The sequence below is a fragment of the Ruditapes philippinarum genome, unplaced genomic scaffold, assembly GCF_026571515.1.
Source record: "Ruditapes philippinarum isolate M1 unplaced genomic scaffold, ASM2657151v2 ctg619_1_1_1_1, whole genome shotgun sequence".
Classification (NCBI taxonomy): Eukaryota; Metazoa; Mollusca; class Bivalvia; order Venerida; family Veneridae; genus Ruditapes; species Ruditapes philippinarum.
In genome coordinates, this window is record NW_026855813.1 from 188,972 (window position 1) to 206,917 (window position 17,946).

The 17,946-nt window shown below is 33.7% G+C and overlaps 1 protein-coding gene across 2 annotated transcripts in view; it reads right to left on the minus strand.

Annotated features, from left to right (window-relative positions):
* The window catches only part of LOC132744474 (uncharacterized), a 48,741-nt gene extending 32,593 nt beyond the window's left edge, over positions 1–16,148 (minus strand). Inside the window, exons 1-3 of one of the 2 annotated variants that reach the window (XM_060733196.1) lie at positions 15,917–16,135; positions 15,376–15,451; positions 13,339–13,559 (exon numbers count right to left, since the gene is read on the minus strand). In XM_060733196.1, the coding sequence (XP_060589179.1) occupies positions 13,339–13,559; positions 15,376–15,451; positions 15,917–15,968 (349 nt within the window). In that variant the 5' untranslated portion in view covers positions 15,969–16,135. Of the gene's footprint in view, positions 1–13,338; positions 13,560–15,375; positions 15,452–15,916 lie in introns of both variants that reach the window. The other variant, XM_060733197.1, reaches the window with a different exon arrangement.
* Positions 16,149–17,946: the final 1,798 nt, after the last annotated feature.

Below are 17,946 nucleotides of genomic sequence, written 5' to 3' on the forward strand. Positions count from 1 at the left end.
ATGTTTGTATTATCCTTAGTTTTCTTTTGGCTGTTAGGCTGCTAGGCTACTAACTTCACAAATTTCGAAGCGTTAAAATAAAAAAAAACAATGTTCAACATTTAAAAAAATAAAGATCGCGATACTGAAATAAGAAATGGAATGGTTAAAGTATGTGCTCTGATTCATTTCCGACGGTTTTCATGTTTGTATTATCCTTAGTTTTCTTTAGGCTGCTAGGCTGCTAACTTCACAAATTTCGAAGCGGGATCCCTAGCTTACAAATGGTTTGCTGATAAATGCACTTGACAATTACATGTTTTGTGGTCAGTGATTCCTTACAGTCAAACGGATATAAAGAGAACTTCTTGGCAACTAACTTGCACTATAAAAACATATATAGGTTATTTAACGTACAATGTACTTATTTATGCTCCGAATGGAAACGTATTTTTATAATGACATCTTCTCGTCTTGTAAGTGTGTTCATAATACCGTCTTTACACCAGTAATGCTGTTTAAGAACAAAGAATTTTGCAAATCATGTAAAATAAGAGAAGTCGATGATGAATACCACCGTTATCATATTATATCAAACCGTTGAAAGATATGTTATTGTTAGTTTAAACAGAGTTTATTTCAAACAATGAATACAACGTGTTATAAAAACATTTACAATAAATAGATACACAAATGAAAATAGATACACAAATGAAAAAGGATTAGAGCCGAAAACTATACAGCTTATAAAAGTTTTCTCTTATATATGTGTACTATGCAGTTTAATAATAACAGTATTTGTAATATTGATTGAAACAATGAAGTTAATGTTTAACATATTTGATATGAAAAAAATCAAAGATTAAGTTAGTGAAACTAGCTATTGTTCAAAAGATCTTATTAACTCCTATGTTATTGTTATTGGTATGTTGTTTCATAAACCATTTGAACTTTAATGTTATACTTACAGGCCCGTCGTTACGATTTTGTGATTGTTGCGGCCACTTTGGTTAGTTTTAGCCATAATCTAGGGGGGTAAGGGGACATGCTCCCCCGGAAAAAATTTTATTCTAGGATGCTGTCAGGGGCGTTTTCTCGTATATTTGGCACAGTTTACAGTTTGTCGCTAGTACATGTTACAATAATATGTCAACGATTTTTTTACAGATTTAAATGCGTCGTAAGTTTTAAGGGTGAAATTTAAGGTTCGCATAACGGATGGACAGGTGTACATAAAAGATGAATACATGTAATTGATATTTGGCAAATTGTAAAGAAACAATAACTGATGTTGTTATAATTCTTTAGATGCATTTTTATCTGATAATTATAAATAAACAAATACAAGAAATATTACAGTACGTGGATTATTGTTTAACATAAATCACACAATGGTTTAAGCTTAAATAACAATCGATGACATGATGGAAGAATAGTACATTACGAGTCAACAATAACCGCTTTTTGTTTAGCAGTAACTTGTATTTTGTTCACAATAATCTTACAAAACACAGAGTCTCATTTTATGTAAATTTTGTAAAAATACATCGCCGTCGTTCTCTGGTGGTAATGAACTCATCGGCAAATTACACGTAAGTTGAGTGAATCTGTCCTGTATTTATGAATATGTAACACCATTAGATTGTTCAAGCGTACTTGAGACATTGTCGATCTCAGGTATGTCTTTATTCTTCTGAGCGCCGAGAATTTCCTTTCACTGGTAGCATTAGTAGCAGTCATTACTAACAAAATCTTTAGCAACACAACGACCTCAGAGAACAGTGCTCGTTCTAGCACCGACTGTTTCGATTAAGTTTTTGACTTACGATAATCGTACGTTAAATCTTAAGTCATTTTCACAAAGCCACTCGTAAGTTAAATTTTATCTTAAGATAAAAAATTCACTTACGATAAAGTGTTTATCTGTGCGTCCACCTGGCTTTTTATGATTGTTTGACTGGAATTTCAACATTATCAGGGCGATTATTTATGATTTTTTAAACACTTTTGGTCCATAAACTGTATTATATTTTGTTTTCTTGCTTTTTGCAATTAGTACAATTATAGTGGTATAGTATAATTTGCTTCTACTTTATTTACATTTTGTTAATTTGATGACAAATAATTCCACATTCAGTGCTACTTAAGGTGATAAACTTCTGAACATACCCTGAAATCGTTGCTGTACTTTAAAGTTATGTTTGTTCTAAAGAAGGAAGAAGTCGTATCTGAGGAATAATAAATATATTGTAAGTCGATGGTATTTTCAACTTATATTAGACCCTTTCCTTGACGGAGGATATTGTCGATATGACTGACTTTTATCTATAGAGTGGCTTTCAATTCTCTTTTTATCTCTACATTTGTAATTAATCTGTAGTTTTTATCAAAACGCTTGATATATGTGGAGATAATGTCAATTTTTCAAGAGATTATCTCAAAAGATTATCATTTTATAATAATTAAATATGTTGACTTAAAAAGTTATAATAAGATAAGGTCTACCTGTACCAATGGCTTCATAATTTACTAAGTACATGATCTGGGCAAGTTACACAACTATTGCTTCCATTTTTACTAACGTATTGCCGTTTTCAGCACTTTGAAAATGGATATGGATAACCTAAACTGGCATGTTTGATATATCTTCATCTATCTATACAAATGGACTCATAATTTCAACACTTACTTATCAATACAAAGTACATAAAGTTGCCAAGTTATATAACTGTGCCATTTGTATTTCCCAGTATTTTTAGGGCCTTGTATTATTGACCTATTCTTTCAAGTTGGATTTATCTTAAATTTCTCCTTATTATTTCATTTATTTAATGATATCTTCCATATTTGGTAGGTGGATACCTTAAATGGCCCTCTAACGTTATGTGATTTGAAAATTATCATATTTCATATTACTCAATAAAATATTCGTGTATTTGTAGAAAATACATGAATTTTCTGTTTATTATATACTTTTCCCCTTTATTTGACCTTACAATTCTTAAGACTTCAATTTTAATTTTGTGTATTGGCTGAATTAAGAAAGAAGTAGTCCAGCAAAACACCGGTGAAAAAAAACAGGAAATATGTTTCACTGCAGTGAAAAATAAATTTTTACAGTGAAATAAAAAACGCAAAAAATATACGCTTTTATTTCATCACTATTTAAAAAAAAATATTTATAAATTTATATTTGCAACATCATCAAAAGAACAAGACCTTCTAAAAAGCCAAATTTAAGAATTCAAGGAAAGACTGAACTATTAAAGTGAAAAATGAAGAAAACCTACAAACGGCCTAATATAGAAGACACGAACATTTCTAGACCAATTTGACTGCTAAATCCATCACCACAACAAGTAGAACATCTTACTAGCAACACAACACCTCTTGGACATCAACAATTTTCCGAGATCAGTATTTAATGTACAATAATAAAAATGAACTTGTCATCAACATTCAAAGCCAAAATACTAATTAACAAAGATTAAAAAACATGGCACAAGTCCACACACTGCTGGCAAATTTCCAAGATTTGATCTATTTTTAGAAAACTATTAATTTTGTTACTACATGTATTTTTATCTACGCGTGACTTACCCATCTTACATAATGTGTATACTTTAGGTAGATTTATTTTGTACAAATTATTCTGATGAAGCACCAGATAGGATCAAAACCGGTAGATCTTAATTAAAATATTGTTAATATTTATCCGGTGTTGACGTGTGGTTTCTTTGTATTACATTTCATTTAGAAGTATTTAATAAATGGTGTTTACTGTTATTTTGCCTGATAACTGAACCTAAAACTTTTGCACTTGAAACAAAGATGTAAGATGAAATTGGATAAGCTTTAATAAATAACAACAGAAAGGCATTTAATCGTCTTTCACAGCCATTAAATATTGCATTTAGAGAATAATTAAACATGCTGTTGACATGCTATATTTGTTTGGAAACCATTCAGTATTGTACAAACATACAAAATTGCTTGGGAATTTAATAATGTATTATTATATAGGTAAAAAACTATTTATTATTCAGGAAATTACGCTAAATCATTTTGTTTGCATATTGTCTAGGCAATTTATTGTCTTGTTTTTATTAATATTGAAAATTATCATCTTTCATTGGTGTTATGATCATGTAAATGTGATGCTGAAATTCAACAACGCAGACAGGATAACAAAAATAATGGCATTGCAACTGTTTTTTGTTAACAGTAAAGCTCACATGACCACAACATTTGTTTTGCTAGCAATTCAGCTCACCTAAAGACACAGGGACTGCATTAGCTATCAGTTAAGCATACCTGAACACAAAGCAGCCTTTTTGTACTTACCACATAGCAACTGTTTTTGCTAGCAGTAAAGCTCACATGAGCACATAACAATTATTTTGCTAGCAATTTAGCTCACTAAACACAAAGCAACTGCCTTGGCAAGCATTTAAGCAAGCTCACCTCAGCACAAAAGAACCGTCTTTGCTAGCAGTTTAGCTCACCTCAGCACAAAGCAACTGCCTCAGCTAGCATTTAAGCTCACCTCAGTTTGCTAGCTGTTTAACTCACCATAGTACGTAGCAATTGCTAGCAATTAAGCTCACCTAAGCACATATAAACTGTGCTTGCTAGCAATTTACATATAGCTCATCCGAGCACATAATAACCATAGGTGATTGATTAGGATTGGTTAGGTGTTGTTAAGAAGAGTTTCTTCTGTAAATGTTGGACAAGCTTGATATGAATCGGGTTCAATTTTAAGCGAAGTATAAGTATAATAATGAAAGTTGTGAGGTTTTTGGTCACATGATCTAAGCATAGCAAACGCTGAACTTTGAACGGCAAAAGTCTGTTTGATAGGCCATTAGAAAATTATAACATGTAGATTGTTTTCTAGGAAACAAACTCGTATGTTTGTCTTGTGTTCATCTGTACGTCGGTCTGTTCTACAAACTCTATGACTTTGTAAATTAGGGTTTTGGTGATTAAAATAGCGTATGTTCTGCATTAATGATAATAAAAGAAATATATGCAAGCGTCTTAGAGATCACGTGACCAGCGCTTGTTGTAGTCTGTTTTGTGGAATCTGTAACATTGCCACCTGTAAGAGAAGAATCGTATTTTATTCATGATATTTAAACAGGTTAACAGTCATAAAACACGGAATAAGGCCAAAAATTCCCGAAAAAAAGAGTTTGTTATGGGAAAAGAAATGTTGCAACATTGAAAGTTTAACCAGTGATATATATAATTAATGAAATATTCTTAACTAATAAAAGGACAGGTGCTTCTTTTGTCATCTTCGTTATTTTTGATGAGAGGACTTGCTGTGTTTGACGGGAGGGAATTTATAATTCGTTTTCTTCTGAAAGCTAAGTGGTTTGCTTTTATATGAATAATTTTAATTCTTTCTTTGCTTGATTAATTTGTGTATATGCATTTTTTCTGAAAGTGACGAAATTTAAGACTGTATTTATCTATGTACCTGTTGTTGAGGAAACAATTTGTATTGTTGTTTCTGCTTTTAATGTAGTTGTTGCTACCGCTGCTAGTTTTTCTGGTGGGTGACTTTGTGGTGTCGTTGAAACACTAGTACGATCTGGGGGTGTAGATGGTTTTGAGACTGTTGTTGCTACTGCCGCTGTTAGTTTTTCTAGTTGGAAACTTAGGGGCGTCGTGGCATCACTGGTACGATATGAGGATGTAGTCGTTTGTGAGACTGTTGAAGAGAATGTTATCTCATATGCTCGATTACCAGTGTCAATGACACCAAAGCCACGCTTGTGTCGTCTGCAAAACAAAATGTATTGTCAATTTTATATATACATTGTATTTAAACCGTACTAGGTGGGTAATCACGTGACATGTTTTTAACGTAACGTTTGGTCACTGTTAAAGGCTGCACCCATGACTAAAATGCATTTGCTAATTTTTCTTTTAATCTTTGCAATATTTGAATAGTAAATATATCCTGCCTTCAATTCCAATTTTTGCCGATTCCAGTGATAGGTAGTTCCTTTCCTAATTTTTTATGTGGCAATATTTTGATGAGAATATGCGGTAAACATTGTGTCACCAATTTCATTGCAACCTTTGTTTCGATTTTTTTGCTGAAAAAGCACCAAATGCCATTACATTGGCGTAAAACTCATGACCACCAACCTTTATTAGACCTTTTGATTTTGGAGTCTTTGACAGGTCAGTTTTTAGACAACAGGTTCCTGGTCAAACACGAAACAGTTAAAGGACATGTGACCCCGGCCTTACTGGGACTTCAGGACTGTGTTAAATCCGGTCTGAAAATTAACTTTTCTATGTGGTCAATCCGATCTCAGAATAAACGTCTTTATATAGTAAATCCGGTCTCAGAATAAACTTCATGTGGTCAATCCGGCCTCAGAATTAACTTTGCTATTTGGTAAATCCGGTCTCAGAATTAAATTTTCTTTATGGTAAATCCGGCCTCAGAATTAACTTTTCTATGTGGTCAATCCGGTTTTCTATGTGGTCAATCCGGTCTTCTTTGTGGTCAATCCGGTCTCAGAGTTAACTTTTCTATGTTGCCAATCCGGTCTCACACTAAGTACTGGTCAGTCCGATGTACGCAAAAAAAATTCAGGAAATGTCAGTTCGGTCTTAGCAAAAAGTTCTAGGACTGGCTAGTTCGATATCGGCAATAAGTTTTAGGACCAATCAGTGGAATTTTTTCTGAAATTTCACGAACTAATCTGTGGTAAATGTAAGTTTTAACTCACCCTTCTACTCACCCTACTACTACTGGAAGAACATTCTGAGATTTAGGGAAGTGGACACCTTTGTACAATGCCGCATCATCGTCTTTAGCTGTAAAAAATATCGCCTTCTTAATAGATACTTTGTTTATTCATCATCATCATAATCACCACTTTCATTCTATATATTATAATATTCATTATCATAATTATCATCATTTCCATTTTCTTTTCATTTAGCTGATAATTTCGGAGTCAAATTTTTTATTACATTAACCCATAAACTTGTTTTAATAATTTCTGTTAACAATACAATTAATTTCTGCAAATGAAATATTGAATGACTTACCACAAACTAACCAAGAATATAAAGACACTAAAATTATATCTGAAGTTATTCCTCGCCCGACGTGTTTGCTGATCTGCATTTTCTTGAAGAATTAAAACCAATAAGTAAAGATAGCTTTTTATATAACAAGAAAGGTTGTGTATCAAAGCCCCGGATCGCTCACCTGAGATTCATGCTATAGAAAAGGTAAAGACAGTGAGGAAGTCACATTTTCTTTAGGCAGCATCATTTTTAAAATGTTTGTAGATGTCTGCTTCAAAGTGCTTCATGACAAATATCTCATCCCGTGGCATTGTAATTTCTGAGGATAAGATCTTCAAAGATCTACGAGAATGGAATCACATGTCACACTAACTTAGGATCATTCTTATAAAGTTTTGTCAAAATCCATCAAGTGGTTTAAATATTGTTGTAAAAAGAAATTGTGGACAACGGCTGACGTCGGACACACTGCCATGAGGAAAGCTCACCACTGAGCACTTTCTGTTCAGGTGAGCTAAAAATCCCGTATTGACTAGGACTCAAATTCGTTACTACGAGCTTAAAAATGGTTTTGTTTATGCTTAAAAAGAAAACAAAAATGCACTTAACAATTACATGTTTTGTGGTCAGTGAATCCTTACAATCGGATATTAAGAGAACTTTTTAGCAACTAACTTGCACTATAAAAACATTCGTACAATGTACTTCTGTTTCAATATGGAAACGTATTTTTACATAACATCTTACGTATAATTGTGTTCATAATACCGCCTTTACATCAGTACAATGAATTTTGCAAATCATGTAAAATAAGAGAAGTCGATGATGAATGACATCGTTATCATATATATAACCGTTTAACATATTTGGAATGAAAATAATCAAAGATTAAGCTAGACTAGTGAAACTAGCTATTGTTCAAACGATCTTATCCACTCTATGTTATTGTTATTGGTCAAGTTCATGTTATTGGTCAAGTTCATGTATGTGAGAAGTTAGCAGTGAACAGTGAGCTTAAGCAAAAAGGCATTTCAATTTATAATAGTGAAGTCAATGATCTGCTGTAATGCTCAGCTGTTTTGGGCATCTAGCAAGGCATTCCTAAAATATAGTGTAAAAAGCTCTGCTGCAATACTCAGCTGTCTTGGCAATCTAGCAGAGCATTCCTAGCTGAAGTGAAAAAATGCTCAGGTGGAACGCTCAGCTAGCTAGGCAATCTGGCAGTGCATTACTAAATATTGCGTTTAAAATGCTCTGCTGGAATGCTCAGCTGGCTAGCTAAGCTGGCTAGGCAATCTAGCAGAGCATTACTAAATATAGTGTAAAAATGCTCTGCTGGAATGCTAAGCTGGCTAGGCAATCTAGCAGGGCATTCATAAATATAGTGTGAAAAAAATGCTCTGCTGGAATGCTAAGCTGGCTAGGCAATCTAGCAGGGCATTACTAAATAGAGTGAAAAATGCTCTGCTGGAATGCTAAGCTGGGTAAGCAATCTAGCAGGGCATTACTAAAAATAGTGTTAAAATGCTCTGCTGGAATGCTAAGCTGGCTAGGCAATCTAGCAGGACATTACTAATATACTGTACAAACGCTATTTTGGATTGCTAAGCTGGCTAGGCAATCTAGCAGAGCATTCCTGGTTTTATAGTGAAAAATGCTCTGCTGGATTGCTAAGCTGGCTAAGCAATCTAGCAGGGTGTTACTAAATATAGGGTACAAAGCTCTGCTGGAATGCTAAGCTGGCTAAGTAATCTAGCAGGGCATTACTAAATATAGTGAAAAAAAAATGCTCTGGTGGAATGCTAAGCTGGCTAGGCAATCTAGCAGGACATTGCTAAAATATAGTGTATAAATGCTCTGCTGGAATGCTAAGCTGGCTAGACAAATCTATCAGGGCAATACTAAATATAGTGAAAAAAAATGCTCTGCTGGAATGCTAAGCTGGCTAGGCAAATCTAGCAGGGCATTACTAAATTATAGAGAAAAAATGCTCTGCTGGAATGCCAAGCTGGCTAGGCTGGAATGTTAAGCTGGCTAGGCAATCTATCAAGGCATTACTAAATATACTGTACAAATGCTACCGGGTATTCTGGAATGCTAAGCTGGCTAAGCAATCTAGAAGAGCTTTCCTAGTTAAAGTAAAAAAATGCTCTGCTGGATTGCTAAGCTGGGTTAGCAATCTAGCAGGGTGTTACTATATATAGTGTAAAAATGCTCTGCTGGAATGCTAAGCTGGCTACGCAATCTAGCAGGGCAAAACTAAATATAGTCAAAAAATGCTCTGTTGGAATGCTAAGCTGGCTAAGCAATCTAGCAGGGCATTCCTAAATAAAGTGTAAATTTACTCTGCTGCAATACTCAGCTGTCTTGGCAGTCTAGCAGAGCATTACTAAATTTAGTGTACACATGCTCTAGTGGAATGCTAAGCTGGCTAGGCAAAACTAGCAGGGCATTACTAAAATATAGTGTAAAAATGCTCTGCTGGAATGCTTAGCTGGCTAAGCAATCTAGCAGAGCATTCCCTAAATAAAGTGTAAAATTGCTCTGCTGCAATGCTCAGCTGTCTTGGCAATCTAGAAGAGCATAACTAAATATAGTGTAAAAATGCTCTGCTGGAATGCCAAAACTAGCAGAAATATCCTGAAAAATTAGTGTGAAAATGCTGTGTTAGAATAAGCAATCTTGCGGTGGCATTTCTAAATTATAGCATTAATAAGCTCTGCTGGAATGCTCAGCTGGCAGGACTGATTCTGAGTTCCAGGATTTATTGTTGCGAACGTTTTATTGACATTTTTTGACTTCCGGCACTTCTGAGCGCACTCGCAGACTTTCAGGAATTTTTGGTACTAATAGAAATAATGATAATTTTTGACTTCTCAGGACCTTTAAGAGAACTATTTCATTTGTCCTGCAACATTTTGATGGGACACTCGCAGACTTTCAGGGGAAATTTGGTGCCAATGCTGATATTGACAAAAATAGACTTCCTAGGGACCCCCAAGAGTCCATTTTGTTAGTCTGCGACTGATTTCCCGGACACTCGCAGACTTTCAGGAATGGTTGGTGCAAATGGAAATATTCATATTTTTGACTTATAGGTCCCTTTAAGTGTCATTGGCGCTGCAGCGTATTGTTGGAACCCGCAGACTTTCATGAAAGTTTGGTGCCAATAGAGATGATGGCATTTTTTTCTTTTTAGGGACCCGCAAGAGTCCGTTTTTATGGTCTGCGACTGATTCTGGGACATTCGCAGACTTTCAGGAATCTGTGGTGCCAATGGATATAATGACATTTTTGACTTCTAGCAACCCACCAGAGCTCATTTCGCTGGTCTGCGACTGATTTTGGGACACTTGCAGACTTTCAGGAATTTTGATGCCAATGGAGATAATGACATTTTCTGACTTCTAGGAACTGCCAGAGTACATTTCTTGGGTCTGCGACTGATTCTTTGAGAGACTCGCCGACTTTCAGGATGTTTAGTGCCATTGCAGATCATGACATTTTTTACTTTTATGGACCCCTTAGTCATAAGCAGAGCATTTTTTACTCTAAAAATGTCATCATCTGCATAGCACCAAAAATTCCTGAAAGTCTGCAAGTGCCTAATAATCAGTCGCAGACCAACAAAATAGACTCTGGATGGTCAAAATGTCAAAATTGTAATTATCTTCTATTGGCACCAAAAAATTCCTGAAAATCTCTGACTGTCCAAGAATAAGTCGCAAACCAAAAAAATGGACCCTGGATGGTCTCTAGAAGTAAAACAATGTCATTATCTGCCTTGACCAAAATTCCTGAAAGTCTGCGAACGAAATAGAGACTAACGAAATAGACTCAGGAGGGTTCTAAAAATTCACAAATATCTGCGTAAACACCAAAAATTCCTGAAAGTCTGCGATCGTCCCAGAATCAGTCGGAGACCAAAGAAACAGACACTTGAGGGTCCCGTAGAAGTCAAAAATGTCATTATCTGCATTGGCACTAAATATTTCAGAAAGTCTACGAGTGTCAAACACATCAGTTGCAGACCAACGAAATTTTATACTTTATACATTATATTTTTGGAATGCCCCACTTGATTGCTTAGCCAGCTGAGCATAACAGCAGAGCATTTTTAACATTATAATTTGAAATGCCCCGCTAGATTGCTTAGACAGCTGAGCATAAGAGGCAGAGCATTTTTACATTATATTTGGAATGTCGCGCTAGATTGCTTAGTCAGCTGAGCACAACAGCAGAGCTTTTTACACTATATTTTGGAACGCCCCGCTAGAATTGGCTTGCAATTTGAGGCTTGAAAATTAAAGCAGAGTATTTTTTACACTATATTTAGGAAAAATGCCCTGCTTAGCATTGCCTAGCCAGTAGATGACCAAAGCAGATCATTTTGTTACACTTAAGTTTTTGGAATGCCTCGCTTGATTGCTTTACCAGCTGAGCAATAACCAGCAAGGAAAAATTTAACGCTATAATTTTGGAACGAGCCCTGCCCAGATTGCTCATAGCCCAGCTGAGGGCATAACCAGCAGAGCCCTTTTTAAAACACTATATTTAAGAAATTGACCTGGCTAGGTTGCTTACCCAGGCGCGAGCTGGCATAACAGCAGAATGTCATGGGATGTTTCCCCAATTAAAAAATCGTAATTGGGGCCATTTTCCTTTGCTCACTGTTAACATTGCTAACTTCTCAAACCATACCAAGTTCATAAAGCCATTTGAACTTGTATTGTTATAACTTAATCTTTAGAATATTAAAAATATACAAAAATAACGGGAATTTAGGTTTTTTCTTCAGGAGGAATATTTTAAATGATAAACACTATGGAATTTTCTCCTTAAAATGCACGCAAATCATTTTTCAACGCTTAATATATTTTTACGCTTAAATATACTTTTAAACGCGACAAAAAAAAATCGTATTATGTAATTTACAAATATGAGGCCTTTCATTTAACCGTCCGCTTCAAGTTGTGTCCCTTTTTAATGGACGTCCATTGATCGAATACGGCGGACATAATGTTGCGCCATATGACTAACTTTTTTAATTTTTTAATTTAATAATTTTTTTTTTGGAAGCTTCCCGCCCAACTTCAAAACATTTGTTGTTTTTCATTTGATTCATCAATTTTTAACAAAAAAGAAAATATTATCTAAAGATAAAAGTCAACTTTTTCAAAGAATATCCCCAAAAAAAAAAAAAAATTTTTTTAAAAAGAATAGTATTTTGATTTAAAAAAGGGTTTTTCTGCAAGTAAATGCCTTTTTGTCACATGTAAAAAACCAGATACCCTTAAAATACTAACCCTTTGCCAGTCTGACCCCGTTTTAAATCAAATTTTAATTACCTTGATAACCCCAAACTTAATAATGGACTGTTCCAAAAATGGAAGCTGGACAAGTCCTTCAGGATTTTTTCCTAAGCACCCTCATTTTCTGCACTGCTCTTCTGCAAAACAACTTCCGTAACGTTTTTGTTTTGTTTTGTTTTGTTTTTTTTTTCTTCTATTTTTAAAAACTTATTTTGGAGTATTTCAGGCGCATATTCATGTAAATATAGAGATTTGGTTATTGAAATAGAATATATTCTACAATAATAATAGTGAAAGAAAATATATGCGAGCGTCTTAGATATCACGTGACCAGCGCTTGTTGTAGTCTCTTTTGTGGAATCTGTTACATTTACCACCTGTAATAAAAGATAGTTATATATAATACATCTATTAAAGGAAATACGTGTATATACAATTAACAGTCATTATGCATGGAATACAGGGCAAAAAAAAACAAAAACCAAAAGTTTGTTTATGATCAAAAATGTTATAACATTCTAAGCTCTGGTTGGGTTTTATGTCACGTAGCAGCACATTAAAGGTCATATGGCGAACTTTCCAGCTTTTCTTGTGGAGGAATACCTCAGGCCCCCTTAGTGCATTAATTTCCGGGCACGGGCGAGCACCTGAAAAGAAAACCACTGGCGTTCCGTAAGCTAGATAGATTGCTTCCTTCCATGAAGGAATCCAAAGTCACTGGCGGGTTTCGAACCTACGTCGATGACACCCTAATAATATTCTATACATTCTTTATCGTTCGCTAAATTCGAAAATATTTTTTAATGCAGAATTTCTATGACTTTGAAATAAATGAAATATTCTTAAGTTGTAAAGCATGATTTTTGACCACCTTATCATTTTAATATGAGAGACTTTATTGTGTTTGACGGGAGGGATTTCGTCCGTATAGATTAAATACTAAAAGTGTCAAAATATAAAGCTGTATTTATCTGAGATATACCTGTTGGGGTTGAGGAAACAGTTTGCTTTGTTGTCGCTGCTGTTTTTGTTGTTCCTGCTGTTACTGTAGTTGTTGCTGCTGTCGCTGTTGTGTTACTTTTAGATGTTGTGGTAGCAGTGGTGCCATCTGGGGGTGTAAGCGGTGGTGAGACTGTTGTAGGGGGCGCTGTCTCTGTTGCTCGATTACCAGTGTCAGTGTCACCAAAGCCACGCTTGTATCGTCTGCTAAATGTAATGTATTGTAAGTTTCATAGATATAAGGGTGTAGAATTACGCCTTTTCAAATTTGTTTTATTAATCTTCTCGGCAGTAGATTCAAGGACAGATCATTCCAGTCTAGACAACAAGGTCAATCCTCTGTCCTAGCAGTAAGTTCTAGAACTAAGCAATATGTTCTAGGATGGGTCAGTCCGGTCTAACCAATCAATAAGTTCTAGGACTGGTCGATCCGGTCTAACCAAATAGTTCTAGAACTGGTCAATCCGGTCTAACCAATAAGTTCTAGGACTGGTCAATCCGGTCTAACCAATAAGTTCTATAACTGGTCAATCCGGTCTAACTAATAAGTTCTAGAACTGGTCAGTCCGGTCTAACCAAATAAGTTTCTAGGATTGGTCAGTCCGATCTAACCAATTACGTTCTAGGATTGGTCAGTCCGATCTAACCAATAAGTTCTAGGACTGGTCAGTCCGCCGAGTCCGGTCTAATCAATAAGTTCTAGGATTATTCAGTCCGGACTTACCAGTAAGTTCTAGGATTGGTCAGTCCGGTCTAAACCAAAAGTTCTAGGATTGGTCAGTCCGGTTTAACCAATAAGTTCTAGAACTGGTTAGTCCGGTCTAATAAATAAGTTCTAGGATTATTCAGTCCGGGCTTACCAGTAGTTCTTAGAACTTTGTCAGTCCGGGGGCTTTTTAACAATAAGTTGTATAACATGGGGAAAGTCCGGGTCTATACAATTTAAGTTCTAGGACCTGGTCAGTCCGGGTTCTTCAAACAATAAAGTTCTATGACTGGTTAATACGGTCTAAGTATATAAAGTTCTTGGATTATTCAGGGTCCCGGTCTGAAAAAAATAATTTCTAAGGGATGGGTCCAGTCCTGTCCCTCGACCAATTCAGTTCTAGGACTTGGGTCAGTCAGGTCTTAAAGAAATAAGTTCTAGGACCTGGGCCAGTTCGGTGTGAGTATTTAACTTATTCATGATGGGATGGATGTCGTACAAATTAATCATTAGTGAATAATAACAAACATTGTCTCTACTACTTATGCTTTTTTTACGAATTTAAACACGTCGCCTTTACATTTATCAAATTTACTAAAAGTGATTTTAAATCAACATTTGAAACAATTTATATTTGGTGTTATATGGTGTCTTTCGTTAGTTTTGGGCCAAACAGTTTTTGGAAACGTCATGAATTGTAATGTTAGTGTTTTAAAACTGACTAAGGGAATATAAAATCTCTCAAAATTATTCATTTCCCCGGAGAATTGTTCTAAAGGAACTTTTCCGTTTTTTGTGGGTCCTAAGTTATTTTGTGTTACCTTTCGTGTATTAATATTTTAGACCACTTAGACCACCATTTTGCTTATGGTTTTGTGAGTCTGTATTGTATTTGTATATCAATTTGTAACGTTAGTTATTTCAAAATAAGCATATCATCAACAAAATATACTGAAAACAACAAAGAAAGAAAGAAAGAAACACAAACAAACGCAGAAAACACGAAAGAAAATCAATTAGTATACATTAATGCTGCATGTTATCAATATCGCTGCGTCTAGAAAAATTTCATTCATAGATTATAATTAAAAATCATAAAAACTCAAGTGTTGATTTTATTTTAACAAAGTTGAAGGATCAATCCTCGTATTATCTCTGTCAATGTCTTCACTTTCCGTATCAAATGTTAATTTGAAAAGCGGATTAAGTGACCAGATGTTTTTTGTTCCTGGTCATACAGACCTTCATTTGATTTAATTTTGCCGAAGCTTCACGAACTTATTTATAAACTATGTATGTAACTGTCTAACTCACCCCACTTCTACTGGAAGAACTTTCTGAGATTTAGGGAAGTGAACGCTTTTGAACAATACCACATCGTTGCCTTCACCTGTAAAATGTATATCGCAATTTTAATATATAATTTGGATTAATCATCATCATAATTATCATCATCATTATCATCGTTATCATCATCATCAACATCATCATAATCTTTAATGATTATTATATAATCTTATTTTTTTTTCTTCTCATTATTTGGTTATTTTTCAGAACTATTTATTATTATCATTAATTATTAATTTATTATTATTATTATTATTAAATTATTATTATTAATTAATTATCATTATTATTATTATTATTATTATTATTATTATCATCATCAATGACTAGGTACTGTCTTTCCTGATATATCACTGTGTGGACATACAGTAAAAAAATATGTGTTCATTTATATTTCGATCATCATTATATTTGCCCCTTATTTAACTAGGTCTGTTTTAAATACAAATGCAATAGTATCAGTAATTTTTGTTATAAATGAAAATAAATAAAACTTTGATTAACTTACCGTAAACTGCCAGTAAAATTATGACTGAAACTATTCCTAGTGCAACCCGCATTTTCTTGATGAACTAAAACCAATCAGTATATGACAGCTTTTCATATACCAAATACGGCGGATCTAAAGGTCGTGCGCCAAAGCGTTTATACATGTGTATCGCTACATGCTTTTTATAATTTGAGCAAAAATTATAAATGTAAAAACGATAATTTGATGAAAAAAATATATGAAGCGTTTTATTTATGTTTAAATGTGCGAAATCCAATAAAATATTGCGCATTCCACATAATATGTGTCTTAATTTGCATTTTTTTCATAAAAATGCTATAAAAAAACTTTAAAGAGGTACTTGTTAAAATCAGTAAAATTTGGGAAAAAATTAAAAATTTTTAAAGGACATGAAGTTAAACGTAATTTGGGTAAAATTTAAACATTTTTTTTGTATATTAAAAATAAAAAAAAAAAAAGTTCAAAAACATATTTTTAAGCAATTAAGGAAACAGACGGATGGTTTTTTTCCCCCCCTGCAGCACATTTTTTAACCCTTTTGGGGCGGCCCCCTTTTAAATACAGTGTTTTTCCGGGTTAAAGGGGCCCTCGCGTTTTCTCTGGAAAAAGGGAAAAAGCGCGAAAAAAAGGACAGTTTCGATTGGGGACAGTAGGACAGTACGGGGTGGGGGACAGTACGGGCAGTACCCATGGTGTACTTGACAATGCGACAAATGGGCAACCAAGCCCCCCGTGCTTCGTCATCTTTCTGTCGTATTGTCACCATTATTCTGTGCATTGTCACCATCGTATACTGTCATGTTTCGCGCTTTTCGTTCTCATAGAAAACGCTCTGGCCCTAACAGAACACCGTAGTTACATGTAAGTATGACATTGCTCTTCGAAAAAAGTAACCTGATTTTTGAGCTCTGTGCATCATCACATAATGGCGATCATCTATGTCATGTGATTTTTTCTTCCTATTTTTTTCAGTAAAGCTCCATAAAGGTTATGGAGCGGACACAAAACCTGATTGTTGCGCTCTGCACATTGCCTGGCAATTGTGGCCTATGTGCCAAGTAAAAAGACTTTCCATCAGTTTAAAAGTTATGAATCAGACATATGCGTGTTACATATGTATGGATTAACAGATGGACAAATTGAGGACATTCCTTAAAAAAAAATTTAAAAAAATTTTTCTTTTAAAAAAAATTTTTTTTTTTAAAAATTTTTTTTAAAATTTTTTCTTTTTTTTTTCCCTTTTTAAAAAAAAAAATTTTTTAAAAAAAAAAAAATTTTTTTTTTTAAAAAAAAAAAATTTTAAAAATTTTTCCCCAAAAAAACATTCCTTTTTTAAAAAAAAAAAAAATTTTTTTTTTAAAAAAGGAAATTTTTTAAAAAAAAAAGGGGAAAAACAAAAGATTTTTTCCCCTTCCCTTTTTTTTTTTTTTTAAACCCAATTTTTTCCCCCCCAAAAAAATTGGGAAAAACCCCCAAATTTGGGGAAAAATTGGTTTTAAAAAATTCCGGGTTTTTTTTAAAAAAGGGGTTTTTTTTTTTTTTAAAATTTTTTTTTTTTTTTTTTGGAAATTTTTTGGGGCCCCAAAAAATTTTGGCCCAAAAAAATTTTTTTGGGAAAAAAAAATTTTAATTTAAAAAAAAGGGGGGGGGGTTTTATGTTTTTTTCCCAAAAAATTAAAAACCCTTTTTTCCCCCCAAAAAAATTTGGGTTTTTTTCCCGGTTTTTTTAAAAAAAATTTTAAAATTTTTTTTTTTTTTTAAATTTTTTATTTAAAAAAAAAAAATTTTTTTTAAAAAAAAAAAAATTTTTTTGGTTTGGGTTTGGGTTTTTTTTTTTGGGGGTTTTTTTTTTTTTTTTAAAGAAAAAAAAAAAATTTAAAAAAAAAAAAAATTTTTTTTTTTTTTTTAAAAAAATTAAAAGGGGTTTTTTTTTTTTTTTTTTTTTGGGCCCCTTTTTTTTTAAAAACCCCAAAAAAAAAAAAAAAAAAAATTAAAAAATTTAAAAAATTTTTTTTTTCCCTTTTTTA